The 18,322-nt window shown below is 41.0% G+C and overlaps 1 protein-coding gene across 1 annotated transcript in view; it reads left to right on the forward strand.

Annotated features, from left to right (window-relative positions):
- SCARB2 (scavenger receptor class B member 2) overlaps positions 1-18,322 on the forward strand; it is a 68,806-nt gene that overhangs the window by 35,867 nt on the left and 14,617 nt on the right. The window contains exons 3-6 of the mRNA XM_082653983.1: positions 3,836-3,983; positions 4,786-4,974; positions 10,874-10,965; positions 14,563-14,682. Of these exons, the coding sequence (XP_082510109.1) occupies positions 3,836-3,983; positions 4,786-4,974; positions 10,874-10,965; positions 14,563-14,682 (549 nt within the window). The remainder of the gene's footprint in view (positions 1-3,835; positions 3,984-4,785; positions 4,975-10,873; positions 10,966-14,562; positions 14,683-18,322) is intronic.

Below are 18,322 nucleotides of genomic sequence, written 5' to 3' on the forward strand. Positions count from 1 at the left end.
GACGGCTGGTGACTGAGGGAAGTCTCCTGGTTAGCTCTGAGTGACCTGACATGAACCCTTTGTGCCTGCCAAGGGAATGAAATGTTTTTGTGGTTCGGGAACCCTTGGCTTTGACTTTTTGAAGTTTATTGAGAAACCAAGTCAAGTTACGAGGCAGAAAGCGATTGGAACATCCATGTGCAATTTCCCTTTAAAACATCAGGTTCTTACAGGGTAAGCAGTAAAGAAAACATTTTAAAAGTCATCTTCAAAGTCAGTAAACATACACAGACATAAACGAAGCAGGCTCTAGACTTGGAATTACTCAGGCCTCTAGGTGTATGACCTAAGGCTCAGTGAAAACAACAAAAAGTCTTGGGAAGGTCATCGATTTTCGTCATCAGTTAGAAAACTTGGCAGTGTTGGTCCCTGGCTTCTCAATCTGTGTTGAATCCCAGCTCTTGACTGCCGGGCCCAGCTTTCTGTGAGTGCAAGGAAACTGGCGTTCACCCTGGGGTCGCTTTTTCTACTTCTAGTTCCCTGGTGGTCAGCAGGGCCAAGCTGGGATCCTGGGCCCCGATTATACACAGCTTCTCCTGGAGAAGTCTGTCCTTTCCCCTTCCCTGGAGGGCGGCTCTGGGACCAGAGGGGGGGAGGGGCCCTCTCTGCAGGCACCTGCCTTGGCTCAGACCGGGATCTGCCTTTGAAATTTCTTCTTTTCCTCCAGCTTCTAACAAATCCCTTTGCATTCACTTAGGTGTAGACTCAAGGAAGACCTTGGACATGAAGTCAGGCTACCAAGAGTCTAAACCCGGGTCTGACACTTCTTGGTTAGTCCTGGGAAAGTTACGTTAGCTGAATCTCTGTTTCCTCATGGGTTATGATTTCTCTATGAGAGGGTTTTTGGTTGCAAGCAAGAGAAACCTCTAATTTAAGTAAAAAGAGCGTGTATGGGAAGGCTATAAAGTGGGTTACAGCTCCCAAGGAAACGTGTAAAGAAGAAAGGGGCAGGGGCCGGGGAAGCTTTGTAGACCCAAGTCCCAGGAGCCCATGGGTCATCTGTGCGTCCTGGGAGAAAACATCTGTCTACTGTGTTTTCCATCCTGAGGCTCTGTGCTCAGGATTCCGGGGCCAAGGAGAAGGAATTGGGTACCACACCACTGCCCAGTGCAGGAGAGGAAAGAAAATGAGGGCTCTGACCAGCAGAAAGGGGAGTGAGTATCTAACAACCAAACGTCCAGTGCAAACACCCCGAACTGCAAACTGTACAAGGCTTTTAACAAGTATTTGTACGTATTCCTCGCAAACTGGAAGAGCGTGGACTTTTCTTCTCTCATACTTATTTAGATTTGGCAATTGCTAGAGGCACTCATCGGTTTCATCCTACAGACAGTTAGTAAGCACCTACTAGGAGAGACCATCTGATTCAGAGGAGAGAGTACTAGGCAAGAATTAGAAGACTTGAGCTTAGGTTCTGACTCTTCCACTGCCCTGAGTCCCCATCTGTAAAAGTTGGACAAAAATACTTGCTCCGTGTGTGCCACAGGCTTGTTAGAAAGATTAAATGATATCAAATGGCGTAGTGTGGTCAAACCCTTGGAAGAGCTGTACAAGTCTCAGATATTTATATTACTGTGTGTAGCTTGGTGCTAAGTACTAGAGAAGAACGAAGGCTCATCTGCTTTTACGTATAGGTATGCATTTGTTTATTGTTTGCTTGTCTATTTTTATTTTAAAATCTAGAAAAGATTTGAGGCATACAAGTTTCTTAAGCTTACTTGCAGTCTACCTGAGGCTTCAAGCTAATTTCTTCACAATCTAAATGACGTCGCTAAGCATTTTATAACTGAGTGCCAGGCTCCATGGGTGTTAAGGGATGAGAAACCCCACGTGTGGCTGTGGTTGGGAAAGGCCTCCGGAGGAGGTGGTAGCCCCACTGCCTAATGCCTTCGTACCTTTGTCTAAATTAGCTCTGTTCAATCGAAATATAATGTGAAACACATATGTCATTCCAGGTTTTTCTAGTAGCCACATTAAAAAAAAATAAAAAGAAACAGATGCAATTAGTTTTAATAATATATTTTTAGTTTACTCATTCCGTCTAAAATAGTATCATTTCTGAATGGATAAAGAAGATATGGTACACACACACACACACACACACACACACACACACACAATGGAATACTACTCAGCCATAAAAAACAACAACATTTTGTCATTTACAGCAGTGTGGATGGACTTGGAGAGCATTATGCTAAGTGAGATTAGTCAGAGAAAGACAAATACTGTATGATATCACTCATCTGCGGAATCTAAAAACTACAACAAACTAGTGAATATAACAAAAAAGATTCACGGATATAGAGAACAAGCTAGTGGTTACCAGCAGGGAGAGGGAAGGGGGGAGGGGTCGGGGAGTAAGAGGTACAAACTATTAGGTATAAAATAAGCTATAGGGATGTATTGTACAACACGAGGAATATAGCCAATATTTTATAATAACTATAAGTGGAGTATAACCTTTAAAAATTGTGAATCACTGTATTGTACTGTACACCTATAACTTATATAATATTGTAGAGCAACTGTGCTTCAATTTAAAAAATAAATAGTATCATTTCAACATGTAATCAATATAAAAAAGTTGAGATATTTTACATTCTTTTTTTCTTTTTTTTGGTACTGGTTTTGAAATCTGCTATGTATTTTACCCTTACAACACATCTCAGTTCCAATTAGCTACAGTTCAAGGGTTCAGGAGACACAGGGCTACCAGGTGAGACAACACAGCCCTTGATGAGACAGGAAGAAGAACAGGTAAGCGGCAGAGAAGGAATAGACATGGCAATTTAGTGACCATCTACTATGGACCAGGCAGACTCAGGACTGGCATGAGGCATTTGATTGTCAAAACATCAGTCCTGTTTTTATATAAAATTTTGATATTTTGTTCATCATGAATTTTTAGCATTAATTTTGATCTTTTAAAATTGCATTAAAGTATTATTTGTTTTGACTACTGAGTGTTTGGGCACCTCTTACATTTTGTACCCAAGGCAGGTGCATCACTTCCCTCACCCTAGTCTCAGGCCTGGCACCAGACACCTCCTACCAACTTTGCTAATACCTCATCTGGGGGCACTCACAGACACCAAGCTGAAATGGATATCAAAGCTAGGAGTGAACTCCTCTAATTTACTAAACCTTAGGCACTCATTTTGTTCAATGGATTTTTAATTGAATTCAACTTAGAAATAAAAAGACATTGGTAAACACATTGAAATTGAATTTATGAACTGAAAAATTTGAAAATATTTTGGGACCAAACTATAACCCAGGAGAGAGTTCACTGGCTTTGATTCCCTAGTTAAGGTGACCCTTGACCATTGCATTTCCCAAATTATGAGGGGAAAGAATGAAAACAACACTTTTTTTTTTTTTTTTTTTTTTGCCGTACGCGGGCCTCTCACTGTTGTGGCCTCTCCCGTTGCGGAGCACAGGCTCCGGACGTGCAAGCTCAGCGGCCGTGGCTCACGGGCCCAGCCGCTCCGCGGCATGTGGGATCTTCCTGGACCGGGGCATGAACCCGTGTCCCCTGCAACGGCAGGCGGACTCTCAACCACTGCGCCACCAGGGAAGCCCAAAACAACACTTTTTTCCTCTCTCCGGGGCGTCATTTCCTTTTCACATTATAGCTTAAATCTCCAGGGTTTAGGGGGTCAGTATCTGCAGTCTCCCGCAATATGGGTTGTACTGGGAATGTTATATTGAAAATAACTTTGATGCTGAAAGAAAGGAAAAGTGTTACTTAGTAAAATGTTGCCTATTTTCAAACGAAATCCTCTTCTTCTAGGGAACTCAGAAACAAAGAAGATATTCAATTTGGAGATAACGGAACAACAATATCTGCCGTGAGCAACAAGGCCTATGTTTTTGAACGAGATAAATCTGTTGGAGACCCTAAAGTTGACTTACTTAGAACATTAAATATTCCTGCACTGGTAAGTAGGCATTTTAAATCTCATTATTGTGGATTTTAGAAGAAAGGAAAAAGCTAAGTTAAGGCCATTATGGTTTTACCCTTAGGAGCTATTAAGTTATATATGTGTGTGTGTGTGTGTGTGTACATATATATTTAAAAATATATATATATATGTGTGTGTGTGTATGTATATATTTATATTTTCCCCCTTCTTTAAAGTTCGTTTCAGACTTTTTTTGAGGTTTTTCAAATGTGGCCTTTTCAAATGGTGACAGAATGTAAGTTTTAGGATTTTTTTCACAGTTTCTTCCTGTGTGTTCATATGAGGCCCAGGAGACTTCTTCTATCCCCTCTGAGGTTCCCACTCCAACTCCTGGGTGACCGCTACATATGCAGCTGGACACTTATGGTGGACCCAGGACCTGGAAAGTATTAGATCCCAGGTCTGGCCCTGCCCAGCTGGCTAGTGGGGCAGAGTTTATGGAGACCCAGCCTCTAACCCGGATCGGGAGGAAGATGGTGCCACCTTGTGGCTAAAGATGCCAATATATTGCAAGAGTTTTTCCCCTTCTGTGGTGTTGGGAGAACTCTGAGAGTTGCGAGTGAGGATGCTAAAATGACAGTTACAAAATGTAATACTGAGAAAGGACAATAAGTGAAGAGTCTTATTCTTCACACTCAGCCAGAGAGGAGCTCTTTGGTTAACCTCTCAGCTGTTTGATCTCAACGTTTTACGTTTACGTTTGCAGCCCCCTTTGCTGAAGGGGCAGTAGGAGAGTGGGGTGGGGACACTGCTCTCTGAATGTGCCTGTGTTCCTCAGACCGCCATGGAATGGGCCAAGCTACCCTTTCTCCACGAGCTCATCAAGGCCCTGTTGAAGGCGTATCAGCAGAAGCTCTTTGTGACCCACACGGTGGATGAATTGCTCTGGGGCTACAAAGATGAGATCTTATCCCTCATCAACATTTTAAAACCTGACATCTCTCCCTATTTTGGCCTGTTCTATGGGGTAAGTCCATTTTTCTTTTCACAGATTCTTTGTTCAGCTAGGAGGAGGGCATTCCAAGACAGATTTTATCTTCACTTCGGGTTTCTTCTAGGAGAAGACCAAAGTTGCTTGGAATTCTAGATCTCTTGTAGAGTATGGGAAAAATAAGAAAGTGCTTTAGTAGGGGAAAAAAAAATTTTTTTTTTTTTTTTTTGTGGTACGCGGGCCTCTCTCTCACTGCTGTGGCCTCTCCCATTGCGGAGCACAGGCTCCGGACACGCAGGCCCAGCGGCCATGGCTCACGGGCCCAGCCGCTCCGCGGCATGTGGGATCTTCCCAGACCGGGGCACAAACTTGTGTCCCCTGCATTGGCAGGTGGACTCTCAACCACTGCGCCACCAGGGAAGCCCATCCCACAATTTTAACATGCTACCAGTGCTGACTTTGAATGAGTGTCACTATGAAAAATATATAGAGTGTGCTGTGCCATTAATCGGGTGCAGTCTTTCAAAGTGTCATAAATTTCAGTGACCAATGCCGAGTCTTGTTTTGATGACTTGGAGACTAAACCCATGGATCAGTCTGACAGAGGCAAATAAGAAACTAAATAGGGATGTGATAGTCCATTAAGAGTGGGAGCTACTTATTAGGTTTTTAGACATTTGTGAAAGAGGCTGGATAATTTGAAACTCTTGTGTGTCCCTCGTCTATGATTTCTTTTGTTTATAAGTGGAATTTTGTATCATTTTTGGCAGATTTTATTTACTTTGGCTTGAACCCCAAAATATCAGTATTCACGTAATTATTATTCAAAGCGTATGTTATTGCTGCCTGAGCTTCCAATGAATTAAAATGAAAAGCAATTAAAAATCTATCCCCCCCCAAAAAAAACAAAAAAAAAAACGAGTAAAATGGATAGCTGGAAGGTTGGTAAATGACAAACTTAAACTCAGGAAGAGAGGTAGGTTCAGGACAGGATATGGAATTATGATGAATTTCCCCATCTTTAAATTTGTGGTTATTCTCTGGGTCTAACTACTGGAGAACCTCACCCTCATCATGTAATCTCTTAGCATTTCAGTTGCTTAGTGGTAATAATACTGCCCCTCTACCTTCAGGGATATATAAAACTTAAAAACTGTTCAAACGAAATGGTAAACAACTTTTAAATATTATCTTTGCAAGAGGAGGGTGGTCCTAGGAATAGGGTCCCACCACCCCTAAATCCTTCACTCTGGGCAAGCAGATCCAACAGATGCTCCCTAGAAGCTTCCGTCTCACAGGAGCCAGCTTCCACAGGACCAGAGGAAGCACCGATTTCTTGTTAAGCTGTGACTAGACTCCCTCCTAGAAATAATTTCCAGGAAACTTCCTGCAGAAAGATACCAAGGTTTCCTTAAGCACCCTTTGGTCCCAGTGGCTACCATCCATCTGCCAAGTAGATCCTGTTCCTAATATCTCAGTATTTCTCTGATAACTTTCATTGTATAGCTTGTTTTTTGTTTTTACACTGACCTCATCAAACTTACATAACTAATATCCTTAAATACCTGTTAAAAATGTACCTCACATTTACAGACAGATTTAAAAATTGGCCCTTTTGCTTTCCTGTGGCAAGGATGTGTGGTTTTACTTTGTAGTTTTTCCCTCTCTGCCTCTCCTTGCAAGCACCACTGTAGCTCTACAAGGCCCTGTTAGTGAAAAGCCCTGGCATTGCTCAGTTAGATTAGTACCTGGTGTAGATTTCCCACATGCAGGAAAAGAGCGTGAGACTTAGACTCAGGGGGCCTGGATTTGCATTCTGACTTTCTCGCTTAATAGCTATGGGACTTTCCTGAACCTCAGTTTCATCATTTATAACTTGAGGCTAAAGGTATCTACACTTCAAAGTCTGCTTAGAATGGCCAAATGAGAGGCCACAAAAGTGCTTTGCAAACTATAAGTTGCAACACATTTTAGGAACCATTATTCTTTTTCCCCTTCCATGACCGGCTCAAAATAAAGACCCTGAATTAATATGAATGACTGCTATATGTTTCCATTTGGGAGCCAAATAAACTGTCTCTAGTGTTGTTGGTAAAAAGGCAAAGGTGTTTTTTGTTCAGTTTTTCATCTGCTCTGGCCAATCCTGACTCTGTCTCCAGCAGCACAGAGGTCCCTACTTGGGCCGTCATTCATTCAAGACCGGGACAGACCACGGGCTTCTGCACCTCACTGGCACCTCCTGCTCTGTACCCATCTGAGCTCGGCCTGAAATCTTTCCTTAATCTCAGTGGCGTCTGCCACATTCCCCTCTGATCCCCTAGGCCTGTGTGCCCGTTCCACCTGCTCCAATACACGTTGTGATGAAAAAAGAAAACCTTAGTTAAGGCCGTTGAACACTTTTCCTTCAAAGACTTTAATGATGAAACAGCCAAACAATTAATGGTGCGGGACAGGGTGTGTGAGTGAGAAGGTTGAGGTAATACAGACAGAGTGTTGGCACAGAGCTCCTGAGAACAAGGGACCTGGCTGGATATCAGGTGCTCTTATTTGCGTACTGGAAAGCCAATCAGCAAATCTTTACCCGTTGATTTTAGGGTACCTCTGTTTTCCTTGGCATAAGAGAGTTCAAGCACCTCCCAGTGAGTGTGGGTTCTTGGATGTCTAAAGCGATGGTGGCTGGGGAGTATCCTTGAGAGGTCAGCCAGTCCAGCCAGTTGTACTGGGAGGATAGATTATGCATGTATTACGCTGGTGGTATGAATGTTGTCTTATTCTCAGAACATTTCTCAACCTCCTGCAGTGATATGTTCCTTGTATTCAACCCACAACCCTACTGCAATAACACAAAACCTATTTATTCCTGCTTGTTCTCAAATAACAAAAGTTCTAGCAAGTAACAGGGAAGCATTGACATTCAGTGTCTGACTCTTGGGCCAGTAACAGCTGGGGAGAACTCTCGGACATACTCTGAAATATTTAAATGCTTAACCACTTAGCTTAACCCACATCTGAGTTCATTGGAGAACTTCAAGAAGTAACACAAGCATTTTTAAAATTTGGTGGTTCAGCATTTTTTTATGTGAATTTGCTTCTAAATTGTATGTTCATATTGTTGCCCTTAAAGAGGAGTCCTTTCTCATATCTTAAACTCATGTAAAATTTCACATGTGGAACACAACATGACTATTATGTATGTGGACCATGTTGATATATTGACATAGTTGGTGAAGTAGTGTTAAGTGACAAAAAGAAGAACCCGAGTAGGCAAAAAAATTGAAAAAAGCATTCACAAAAAGTATGAATTTTTTTTATGGAAAATGACTGAATGAAAAAAAGAGTGTGAATACAGAAATGCGAAAAGAGATAAGAAACCCCTTTTTTGTTGATCCAATAAGCAAAGTTTAACAAAAGGCGTTTGGGGAATGTAAACTGATTTATCTTGCTGTTTCCACTGGGTGACCTTGAGCAACTTGATACTATGTTTCAAAAGTTTAAAAAACGTTCATGTTGGGCTTCCCTGGTGGCGCAGTGGTTGAGAGTCCGCCTGCCGATGCGGTGGACGCAGGTTCGTGCCCCGGTCCGGGAGGATCCCACATGCCGCGGAGCAGCTGGGTCAGTGAGCCATGGCCGCTGGGCCTGCGCGTCCGGAGCCTGTGCTCCGCAGCGGGAGAGGCCGCAGCAGTGAGAGGCCCGCGTACCGCAAAAAAAAAAAAAAAAAAAAAAAAGTTCATGTTTTTTTATCTGGCAATTTCACTTTTAGTGGTCTATTTAGAAAATAAAAGCACGGAAAAAGTTTTTAGCCATAAAGATATTCATACATTATTTATAGTAGCAAAACAATTCAAAACTAAATATTCATAATAAGAAAATGTTTAAATTATTTCCACATAATATTATGGGGTCATTAAGTTGTACCTAGGAAGAACTTTCGATAATACAGGAAATATATTATACACATAAGTAAAGAAATTGTATATATGTATACACAATTGTATATATGTATAAAAATTGTGTATAGCAGATACTATATGTGTATGTTATATATAATATATCTTAGTTCTATAAACAAATTTTGTGTAGAAAAAAGACTGAAAAGAAGCAGACCAAAATACTAAAAAATAAATACATGTATGTTGTTTCTTGAAGTCCTCCATTTAACTCAGATGTGGTCTAAACTAAGTGGTTAAGCATTTAAATGTTTCAGAGTAACCCATGCTATTTCCCAGAAATCAAAGCTCCATCCCAGATGAAGAACTTGTAAGAATGTACCATGTGTCTGTCTGTGCCATTAAGAAGTGTAACTTGGAAAGAATATACAGCTCAAGAAAACTTTAATTGAAAAATGGGATTATATTAATACCACTTTTTTTCTATTCAAGTGTAATTGGGTCCTGGCCCTAGATTTATGCTTTTTTATTTTTTAATTGAGATATAATTCTCTTAACATAAAATTCACCATTTAAAAGTGTACACTTCAGTGTTTTTTAGTATATTCACAAGGGTGTGCAACCACCAGCACTTTACAATTCCAGAGCATTTTAATCAGCCCCTCCCCGCCCCCCCCAAAAACACAACTTGTTAGCAGTCATTTCCATTCCCCCTCCCACCAGCTCCTGGTAGCCACGAATCTACTTTCTATCTCTATGGATTTGCCTATTCTGGACATCCCTATAAATGGAATGAAATTCATCTGAAATCATATAATATATGATCTTTTGTGTCTGGCTTCTTTTATTTAATATAATGTTTAGAAGATTCATCCATGTTGTAGCAGGTATCAGCACTTCATTCCTTTTTTACGGCTGAGTAATATTCCATTGTATGGATATACCACACTTTGTTTATCCATTCTTCAGTTGATGAATATTTGGTTTATTTCTGCTTTCTGGCTACTATGAATAATGCTGCAAATGGACATTTGTGTACAAGTTTTTGTATGACCATTGGATATAAACCTTGGAGCGGAATTCTCTTGAGTATATCCATAGGAGTAGAATTTTGGAGTCACCTGGCAACATTATGTTTAACTTTTTGAGGAACAGCCAAATTGTATTCCACAGCAACTGCAACATTTTACATTCCTACCAGCAATGCAGGAAGGCTCTAGTTTCTCCACATCTTCACTACAATTGTTCTTTTCCTTTTTTTTTTAATTGCCATCCTCATGGGTATGAAGTTGTATCTCATTGTGGTTTTGATTTGCATTTTTCTAATAACTGACAATATTGAGCATCTTTTCATGTACTTATTGTCTATTTGTATATTTTCTTTGGAGAAATGTCTCTTCAAATCCTTTGTCCATTATTTAATTGGGCTCATACTTTTTAAAACCATAAAGTAATAATATGGTTAATATGGGATTTAGCAAAATAGTTCCTCTATTCCCTAGTTGTGGTTCAGTCTCATGAGGCAATTAGGCCCAACTAGGGCAGTTTCAATTAGGCCCAACTAGGGCAGTTTCAATTAGGCCCAACTAGGGCAGTTTCATACAGATTAAATGTGTTAGTTACTGTATCAGTTAGGGTTGTCTAGAAAGACACAATCAATGGAGATCTATATATCTGTTCAGGAATTTATATTAAGGAATTGTCTTATGCACTTGTGGGTCCTGGCAAGTGGCAAGTCTGAAATCCATAGGACAGGCCAGCAGGCTGGAAGCCCAGGCAGGAGTTCTATGTTTCAGTCTTAAGAAGAGAACTCCTTTTTCTCCAGGAAACCTCAGACTTTGCTTTTAAACGCTTCAACTGATTGAATGAGCCCACCCACATTATCAACAGTAATCTCCTTTACTGAAACCGAACTGATCACATCTACAAAATACAGCAACATCTAGAGTATTGTTTGACCAAACAACTGGCCACCATAGCCTAACCAAGTAAACACATGAAATGAACCATCACAGTTACTATAAATGACCATATTCACTTATTTTCAGAAAAATGGGACTAATGATGGAGACTATGTTTTTCTAACTGGAGAAGACAATTACCTTAACTTTTCCAAGATTGTGGAATGGAATGGAAAAACGTAAGTCTAAAGATTTATTGGTGTAATTATTTTTTCAATTTTCATTTAATTGAACGTCCACTTCTGCTTTATTTCAAAGAAGTTTAGCACTATCATTTTTTGGATGAAAAACCTATAAATTAAAAAAATCTATAATTATGTAAAATATCCTATAATATAAATAATATAGTGTAAATATGTAAAATTATTATCTTGTAAATCAAGATTGGGAATCACAAGCCAATGAAAAGTTTTGCTCTTCCGCTTAGTCATTGAATGATATGTAGCTGCAGCGCAAATACTTCTCAAATCACTGCTTGTTTTGGGGGAAGGAGAGAGGTTCTTTTTTTAAATTTAATTTAGTGATTCTGCATTGTTTGTGTATTTTTTTTAAGATGAAATACATTTGAGTTCAGCATTATAGCATTTCAAAATATTTTTAATGTTTATAATTTATAAACAAACTACCTCCAAATAGGGACTGAGGCAGCTTGCAATAAAGCCACACATAAAGCAGAATGACTTTTTTAAGTCATAGAAATTAGGAATCTTCGAGAGAAAAGGAGGCTAATTCTTCAGGAACTATGGTAAAAGGGATTTTGTTCTTGAACATTAAATTTACTTCGCAGCTTCCCAGAAATACAGGCAAAAAAACTGGCGTGGAATATTACCTGCACAACTTTTCTGTAAAGCAAAAACTGTTTTTAAATTTTAAGTTTATTTAAATTTTTTAAAACACACGTATCCAGGTACATACACATACATTTGCACATGCATGAGGGAGCGCATGCGTGCACACACACACATTCCCAAGGATATAAGAACCCTAAAAGAATATGAGAAACTGGCAACAGTATTGCCTTTGGAGGGTTAACTAGATGACTGGGTACTGAGCTGGGAAGGAGATTTACTTGTAAACAGAATATAGCTGGATTTTGTTTTAAACCCAATCTGTTATTTTCTTTCCATATTTTCTTTCTCCTTTTAATAGGCGAGTTTAATCCTTTTATATACATGTTGTAATTACTGATACATTTATGATATAATGATATATTATTTGATATATTGAGACCCATTTTGACATTATTTTTCACCCTTAGCTGGTTTATATCTATTCTACCCTTTGATTGTCTTTAACAATTTTTTTTCTAACAGAATCTAAAGCTATCTATTATCTCTCTTCTTCAAATGAGACAATAACTTTACCCATTTCTTAATACCCACACCTTCTATGTTATTCTTGTCTACAACTTGTTTCACCTTCTTCGGAAGCCAAATATAAGTAAAATTTCATTATTTTTATAGTGAATAAGTAAATATACCAACATATTTTATCAATTTATTATTATTTTTCCTTCTCACATCTTCCCCTTGGATTTAGTTTTCTTCTTGCTGAAGGTCATTAGTACAGTAGTTCTTAAACAGGGGCAATTTTGCTCTCTAGAGGACATTTGGTGATGCCTGGACACATTTTTGGTTGTCACAACTGGAGGTTGCTACTGGCATCTACTGGGTAGAGACCTGGGATGCTGTTAAACATCCTGCAGTGTACGGAACAGTCCCCCACAAAGAATTAATCAGGCTCAAAATGTTACTAGGTTGGGAAACACTCTATTAGTAGTTCCTTTGGTGAGGATCTGTGGGTGGTAAACTTTCTTAGACTTTGCATGTTTAAAAATATCTTTATTGCACTTTCAGCTGTTAATGGTTTTAGTTGGGTATAGAATTCTAGGTTGACAGTTCAGAATTATGAAGATGTTACTCCATTGGCTTTTGATATCTATCTTCTTCCTTGGCCTTTTGCAGTTTTAGTGCAACATATCTAGATTTGAATTTATTTTATTTATTCTATTTGGCCCTTGGGGCATACTTTCAATCCAAGGTCTCGTATCTTTCATAAATTTTGGAAAACTTTCAGCCATTATCTCTTAAATTATTGCTTCTCTGTTATTCACTCTATTCTCACTACCCTCCCACAAACTCCTATTAAATATTTATTGGAGCCTCTTGATATATTCTCTGTATCTTGATCCTTTAATTTTTAATCTTTCTGAGCTTATATTTGTATAAATTCCTTAGAGCGATCTTTCAGTTAGCCAGTTCTTTCCAACTACCTACAGTCTAGAGCTTATCCCTATATGGAGTTTTTCTTTCAGAAAACTTTTTTATTGTGTTTTTATTCTGAAGGTTTCTATTTTTCATTCTTTGGGTCTCACTACTCTTATCTCATTCTTTTTTGTTTGTTTTTAATAATTTACCATTCTTTTTTAACAGATGTTATTCTTCCATTTGTCTCTTTGAGGATACTAAACAACATATTTATTAGCCAGATTGTTCAATTATTTTAATTTCTTCTCAGGTGAATTCATCTCATTGTTGATTTTGTTGCCTATCTCTTAGTATAAGTTTCTTTCATTAAAAAAAATGTTGACTTGCAGAATAATTATTTGGGAAGTCTGTCTGTTATCTATCTATCCATCCATCCATTCTACCATCCATCTATCCTCTCACCTCTCCCTAGGTAACACTTTTGCAGTTGCCTCCATGTAGCCTACCTAGGAACCCCAACACCAGTACACATGGTGGGTCTCCACCTCACGATTACCCAGGGTTCATCACAGATCTGGCCAAAGGGTCAGCAGGCAGCTTGACTCAGGTTCTGGATGTGAGGCTGTGCCTGGGGCTTTCTGCCTCTCAGCAGCTCAGCTTTGCTTTCTTCGGCCTCTCTCGCTGACCAGAAAATCCCTGCCCCCAGATCCTGGTTTCACACCCTTGCTGGACCACTTTTAATCCTCATTAACCTCAGGAGCTAGACTTGCAAATCTTTCTCCTGGCTTCCAGACCTGCAGTCCAATGGGCTGGCAGTTGTAGCCCTACTCACAACTTGGCAGTTATCACCTTTCATTGTCTAGGGAGATGTTCTTTTGTGTTTGAGTAGGGTATAGACCTTTTAAATGTTCTCTTTTTTGTTCTGTCAACCACTGCCCTGGAAGATGTCCTCAATTCACGAACTTAGAAGGCCACCTTGACCAGAAGTTAGAAGAATTACTATTTATTGCCTGTCCTTTCCTGTCTTTTGCATTTTATACCATTTTTCAAGGAATTAATTTTTAAAAACCCGCCATCTCAACTGTGCTCTCAGTGAGCATAAAGGTGATTCAAGGTTAAACTTTCTTGTGACCCAAAAGAAATCCTCTCTTAGCTGTTTGGAGGGGGAGACAGTTAATGCTCTGTCACAAATATTATCTCCCTGCAATATCTGTCCAGGGCTCATCTGTCCACGGGCAGGCTGTGAACAAAGCTACTGTAAATGCCAAATGGATCACTGCTTTAAGTAAGTGCATATTCCCCAACCTCTACGTGAGATACTCTGTCTTAGAGGAGGGGAAGAAGGATTTTTGGCTGTTGCCTCTGTCAGAATTGATTGGGGATCGGGGGCCTGCTTTTCCGCCTCTTGATCCAGTCCCCAACCAGTACCACCCTTGTGTCTGCGTGTGAATAAGATTCTGTGGGTAGCCAGCTCCCAGTTGAGTCTTGAAAAGTCCTGACCATTAAAAAAAAAAAAAAGACTAAAATCAAGTGTGACCCTCTGGACTCTTTCTTGTCTCCCAATGACAGGTCACTTGACTGGTGGACAGCAGACGAGTGCAATATGATCAACGGAACAGACGGAGATTCTTTTCACCCATTAATCACCAAAGACGAAATCCTTTATGTCTTCCCATCTGATTTTTGCAGGTAAGAACCTGAAAAATAAGTTCTTTGACTGTAAGACCACCAAAAATGTGAGGAATTATATACAGTTGCACTTATTCGGTGAGGGTATGTATGCTTAGTGAGTGAGCAACGATGATGGCATATTGAGAAACAGCGAAGTGTAGTGGTTCACAGCACTAACTCCAGAGCCCGGCTGTGTTGGTTTGAATACCAGCTCCACCACTTACAGCTGTGTGACCCTGGGAACATTATTTAACCACTCTGTGCCTAACTTTCCTCGTCTGTGAAATAAGGATAGAAAGAGTTGCCTACCTTGGGAGTTGTTTTGAGGACAAATGAGTTACTTTAATAAAATACTCAGCCCAGGGCCTGTCACACTGTCAGTAACATTAAATGTTAGCTCTTTGTTATTATGGTATGCTCTGTCAGGTGTGAAATTTGCCCTGGTCTTCTTCCGGTCAACAGGTGGTCGCTCCATAGAAGGTAAAGAAAGCATACTGCAGTCCGTATTTCAGAGTTCATAGGTCTTTGCTGAGCTCTAACCTTCCCGTTGATCCCATCTGCTCACACGTGGCCCGCAACCTCTCCCTGGCTCCCACCTGCTATTTCTGTCCAGACGCGCATGATGAAGTCCCCTCTGTGGCAGGAAGGCCTCCTGCTTTGTGACCTGATTCCCAGCTCCCCGTCATCCCTGCTGCTTCTCCCGCCCTTCACCCTAAAACCGCTCAGCTGAGAGGCTGAGCACACAGCCTCCCTTTCCTCTCCCACTCACTCCTGCAAGGCTTTTTGTGAGACTTCTCCTCCATCAGAAGTAATCTAGTTGGGGCTTCCCAGGTGGCGCAGTGGTTGAGAGTCCGCCTGCCGATGCAGGGGACACGGGTTCGTGCCCCGGTCCGGGAAGATCCCACATGCCGCGGAGCGGCTGGGCCCGTGAGCCATGGCCGCTGAGCCTGCGCGTCTGGAGCCTGTGCTCCGCAACGGGAGAGGCCACAACAGTGAGAGGCCCACGTACTGCAAAAAAAAAAAAAAGAATTAATCTAGTTGCCTTTGATGCTATGGAGTCAATATTCTCAAGGTCAGCTGTTCTTCTGGCTTTCATATCTCACACAACTGAGCACCTCCTCAGTCAGCCCTTCCAGAATCACTATAAATCTCCCTCTTCCCTTGCACTGAATCAGTCAGCAAGTGGGATCCATCCTCCTCAGAAAGAGCTCTCCTTTCACTCCATCCCTGCTCTCTGTGCCGTGGTGCAGACGCTTTCCAGCTTTCACGTGGAATATCTCAGTCACCTTCCATCCAGCTGCTCCCTTCAGTCAATATTTGTGAAAGGACTGATGGAAGAGAAAATATGTTTGAGCGCAATGGGTGAGACAAAGAAACTCCAGAGGGTAGTAGGAGGCTTATTAAAGATATGGCACAGAGGAAACTCATTCTTGTTTGGTACCACTACTTCTGAAGAGCCACTTGGCAATGCTTACTAAAGCCAAAGACGTGCAAACCCCATGATTCCGCACTTCTCTCCTATGAAGGTTCCCTGACCTGAAGAACTCGTGTACATACATGAAGGAGATTTATACAGAAAAGTTCACTGCAACATGGATTGTAGTTAGGAAAAATTGGAAGTGTCAACGGAAATAATGAAGAATCTATAATAGGAATAGAAAAGAGTTTTATTTGAGCCAAACTGAGGACTGTAGCCTAGGAGACACTGATTCAAGGAGCACTTGAATTGTGTTTTATCAGACTACAAAATGGGGGAGACATACAAAGGCAAAAGCCTCAAGGTTGCAGTTAGTTACGTGGGTTGTTTATCAAGAATTATAACTGGAGCTGGCAAGAAGTAAGAGTGCTTGTTAAGCAAGGATTGGTTGGGATCTGAAATGGTTGCATAGTTACAAGGGGAGACCTTGAGACCGTAAGGTTGCAGCTGGCCACTGCGAGCAGATACTGTTTTGAGAACGGCTAGTGGTGTCCTTGAGTTTGATGCAGTTCAGAAAATTTATGTTCACAGTGGTGCAGGAATGTGTCTGAAACCACATCCACAATGGCCACCTGGCTCCATCCTGAATGTGACCCACAATTACTCCATTTTGATTTTTAAAAGCATTCTTTACTTTAATGGTTAAAGCAGATGTACAATGAGTGTTTGACAGGCTATGAGAGAGGCTGTTCCCATTAACATAAAGTTTAAGTTAAATCATGTGTAAGCCAGAATAACTTCCCCATATCTCAATATGTGAAAATTTCTTCCATCCAAAGAAATCTAAGTGCCTGTGAAAAGGAAAATATAAATAAATAATGAGGCTTCCCTGGTGGCACAGTGGTTAGGATTCTGCCTGCCAGTGCAGGGGACATGGGTTTGAGCCCTGGTCCGGGAAGATCCCACATGCCACGGCACAACTAAGCCCGTGTGCCACAACTACTGAGCCTGGGCTCTATAGCCGCGAGCCACAGCTACTGAGCCCACGCGCTGCAACTACTGAAGCCCGCGCACTAGAGCCCGTGCTCCGCAACAAGAGAAGCCACCACAATGAGAAGCCCGCGCAACGCAATGAAGAGCAGCCCCAGCTCACCGCAATTGGAAGAAAGCCTGCGCGCAGCAACGAAGACCCATCGCAGCCAAAAATTAAACCAAACAAACAAAAAGTTTATAAATAAATAAATAAATAAATAATGGGGTATTTGTTTGATAGAATATCATGTTACAAGTAAAATATAGGGGCTTCCCTGGTGGCGCAGTGGTTGAGAGTCCGCCTGCCGATGCAGGGGACGCGGATTCGTGCCGCGGTCCGGGAAGATCCCACATGCCGCGGAGCGGCTGGGCCCGTGAGCCATGGCTACTGAGCCTGCGCATACGGAGCCTGTGCTCTGCAATGGGAGAGGCCACAACAGTGAGAGGCCCACGTACTGCAAAAAAACAAACAAACAGTAAAATATAATAACCAGAGCCATGTACATTAATGCAATAAATCTTAAAAATATAATGAAGGAAGAAGCAAATTGTAAAAGAGAATATGGTATACTGTTTATATAGCATTTAGAAATAACAAACAGTGCCACAAGTTGTTCATGAATATCCACATAGGTGAAAGTATAAAGACCTGCATGGGAATGATAAACCCCAAATTCAGGACAGCGGTTACCTCTGGGGACGCAGAGGACTAGAATCAGGAGTGTTACGCAGAGAGCTCCGGTTGTATTCGTAAATATACATTTTATTTATCTAAGTGGTATTTGTTATAAAAGGTACTTACTATAGTATTTTCTCTGTTTTTCTGTTTGCTTAAAATTTTCATGAAAAAATGCTATGGGGTGGGATGTGCAGTGGAAGGCAACTCCTGTAAGTCACAACCCAGGGAGAGATGTGTGCCCCCTGTGCTTCAGAGGTGAAAAAGTGAGGCCCCCAAAGCAGTTCCCCTCAGCCTTCAGATGCCTTCAGATGCAGGGCTGAAGGATCAGTTACCACAGTGTATGTGAAAAGTGCCTTGGCTGTCACTCAGGTGCTGTGCACGTAGAAGGGTGGTTGGTATCATAAGGGACCACTGTTTGAAACGCTGTAACCACTGAAGGCAGAATGATGTTGAACACCATTGAAATAAGCAACCTAGGCAAATACGGAAACTATTTTTATTGGGGGGAAATGGGTATCAAAGTATATATT

The sequence above is a fragment of the Grampus griseus genome (genome assembly GCF_964374135.1).
Source record: "Grampus griseus genome assembly, chromosome: 4".
In the NCBI taxonomy this organism is placed as follows: Eukaryota; Metazoa; Chordata; class Mammalia; order Artiodactyla; family Delphinidae; genus Grampus; species Grampus griseus.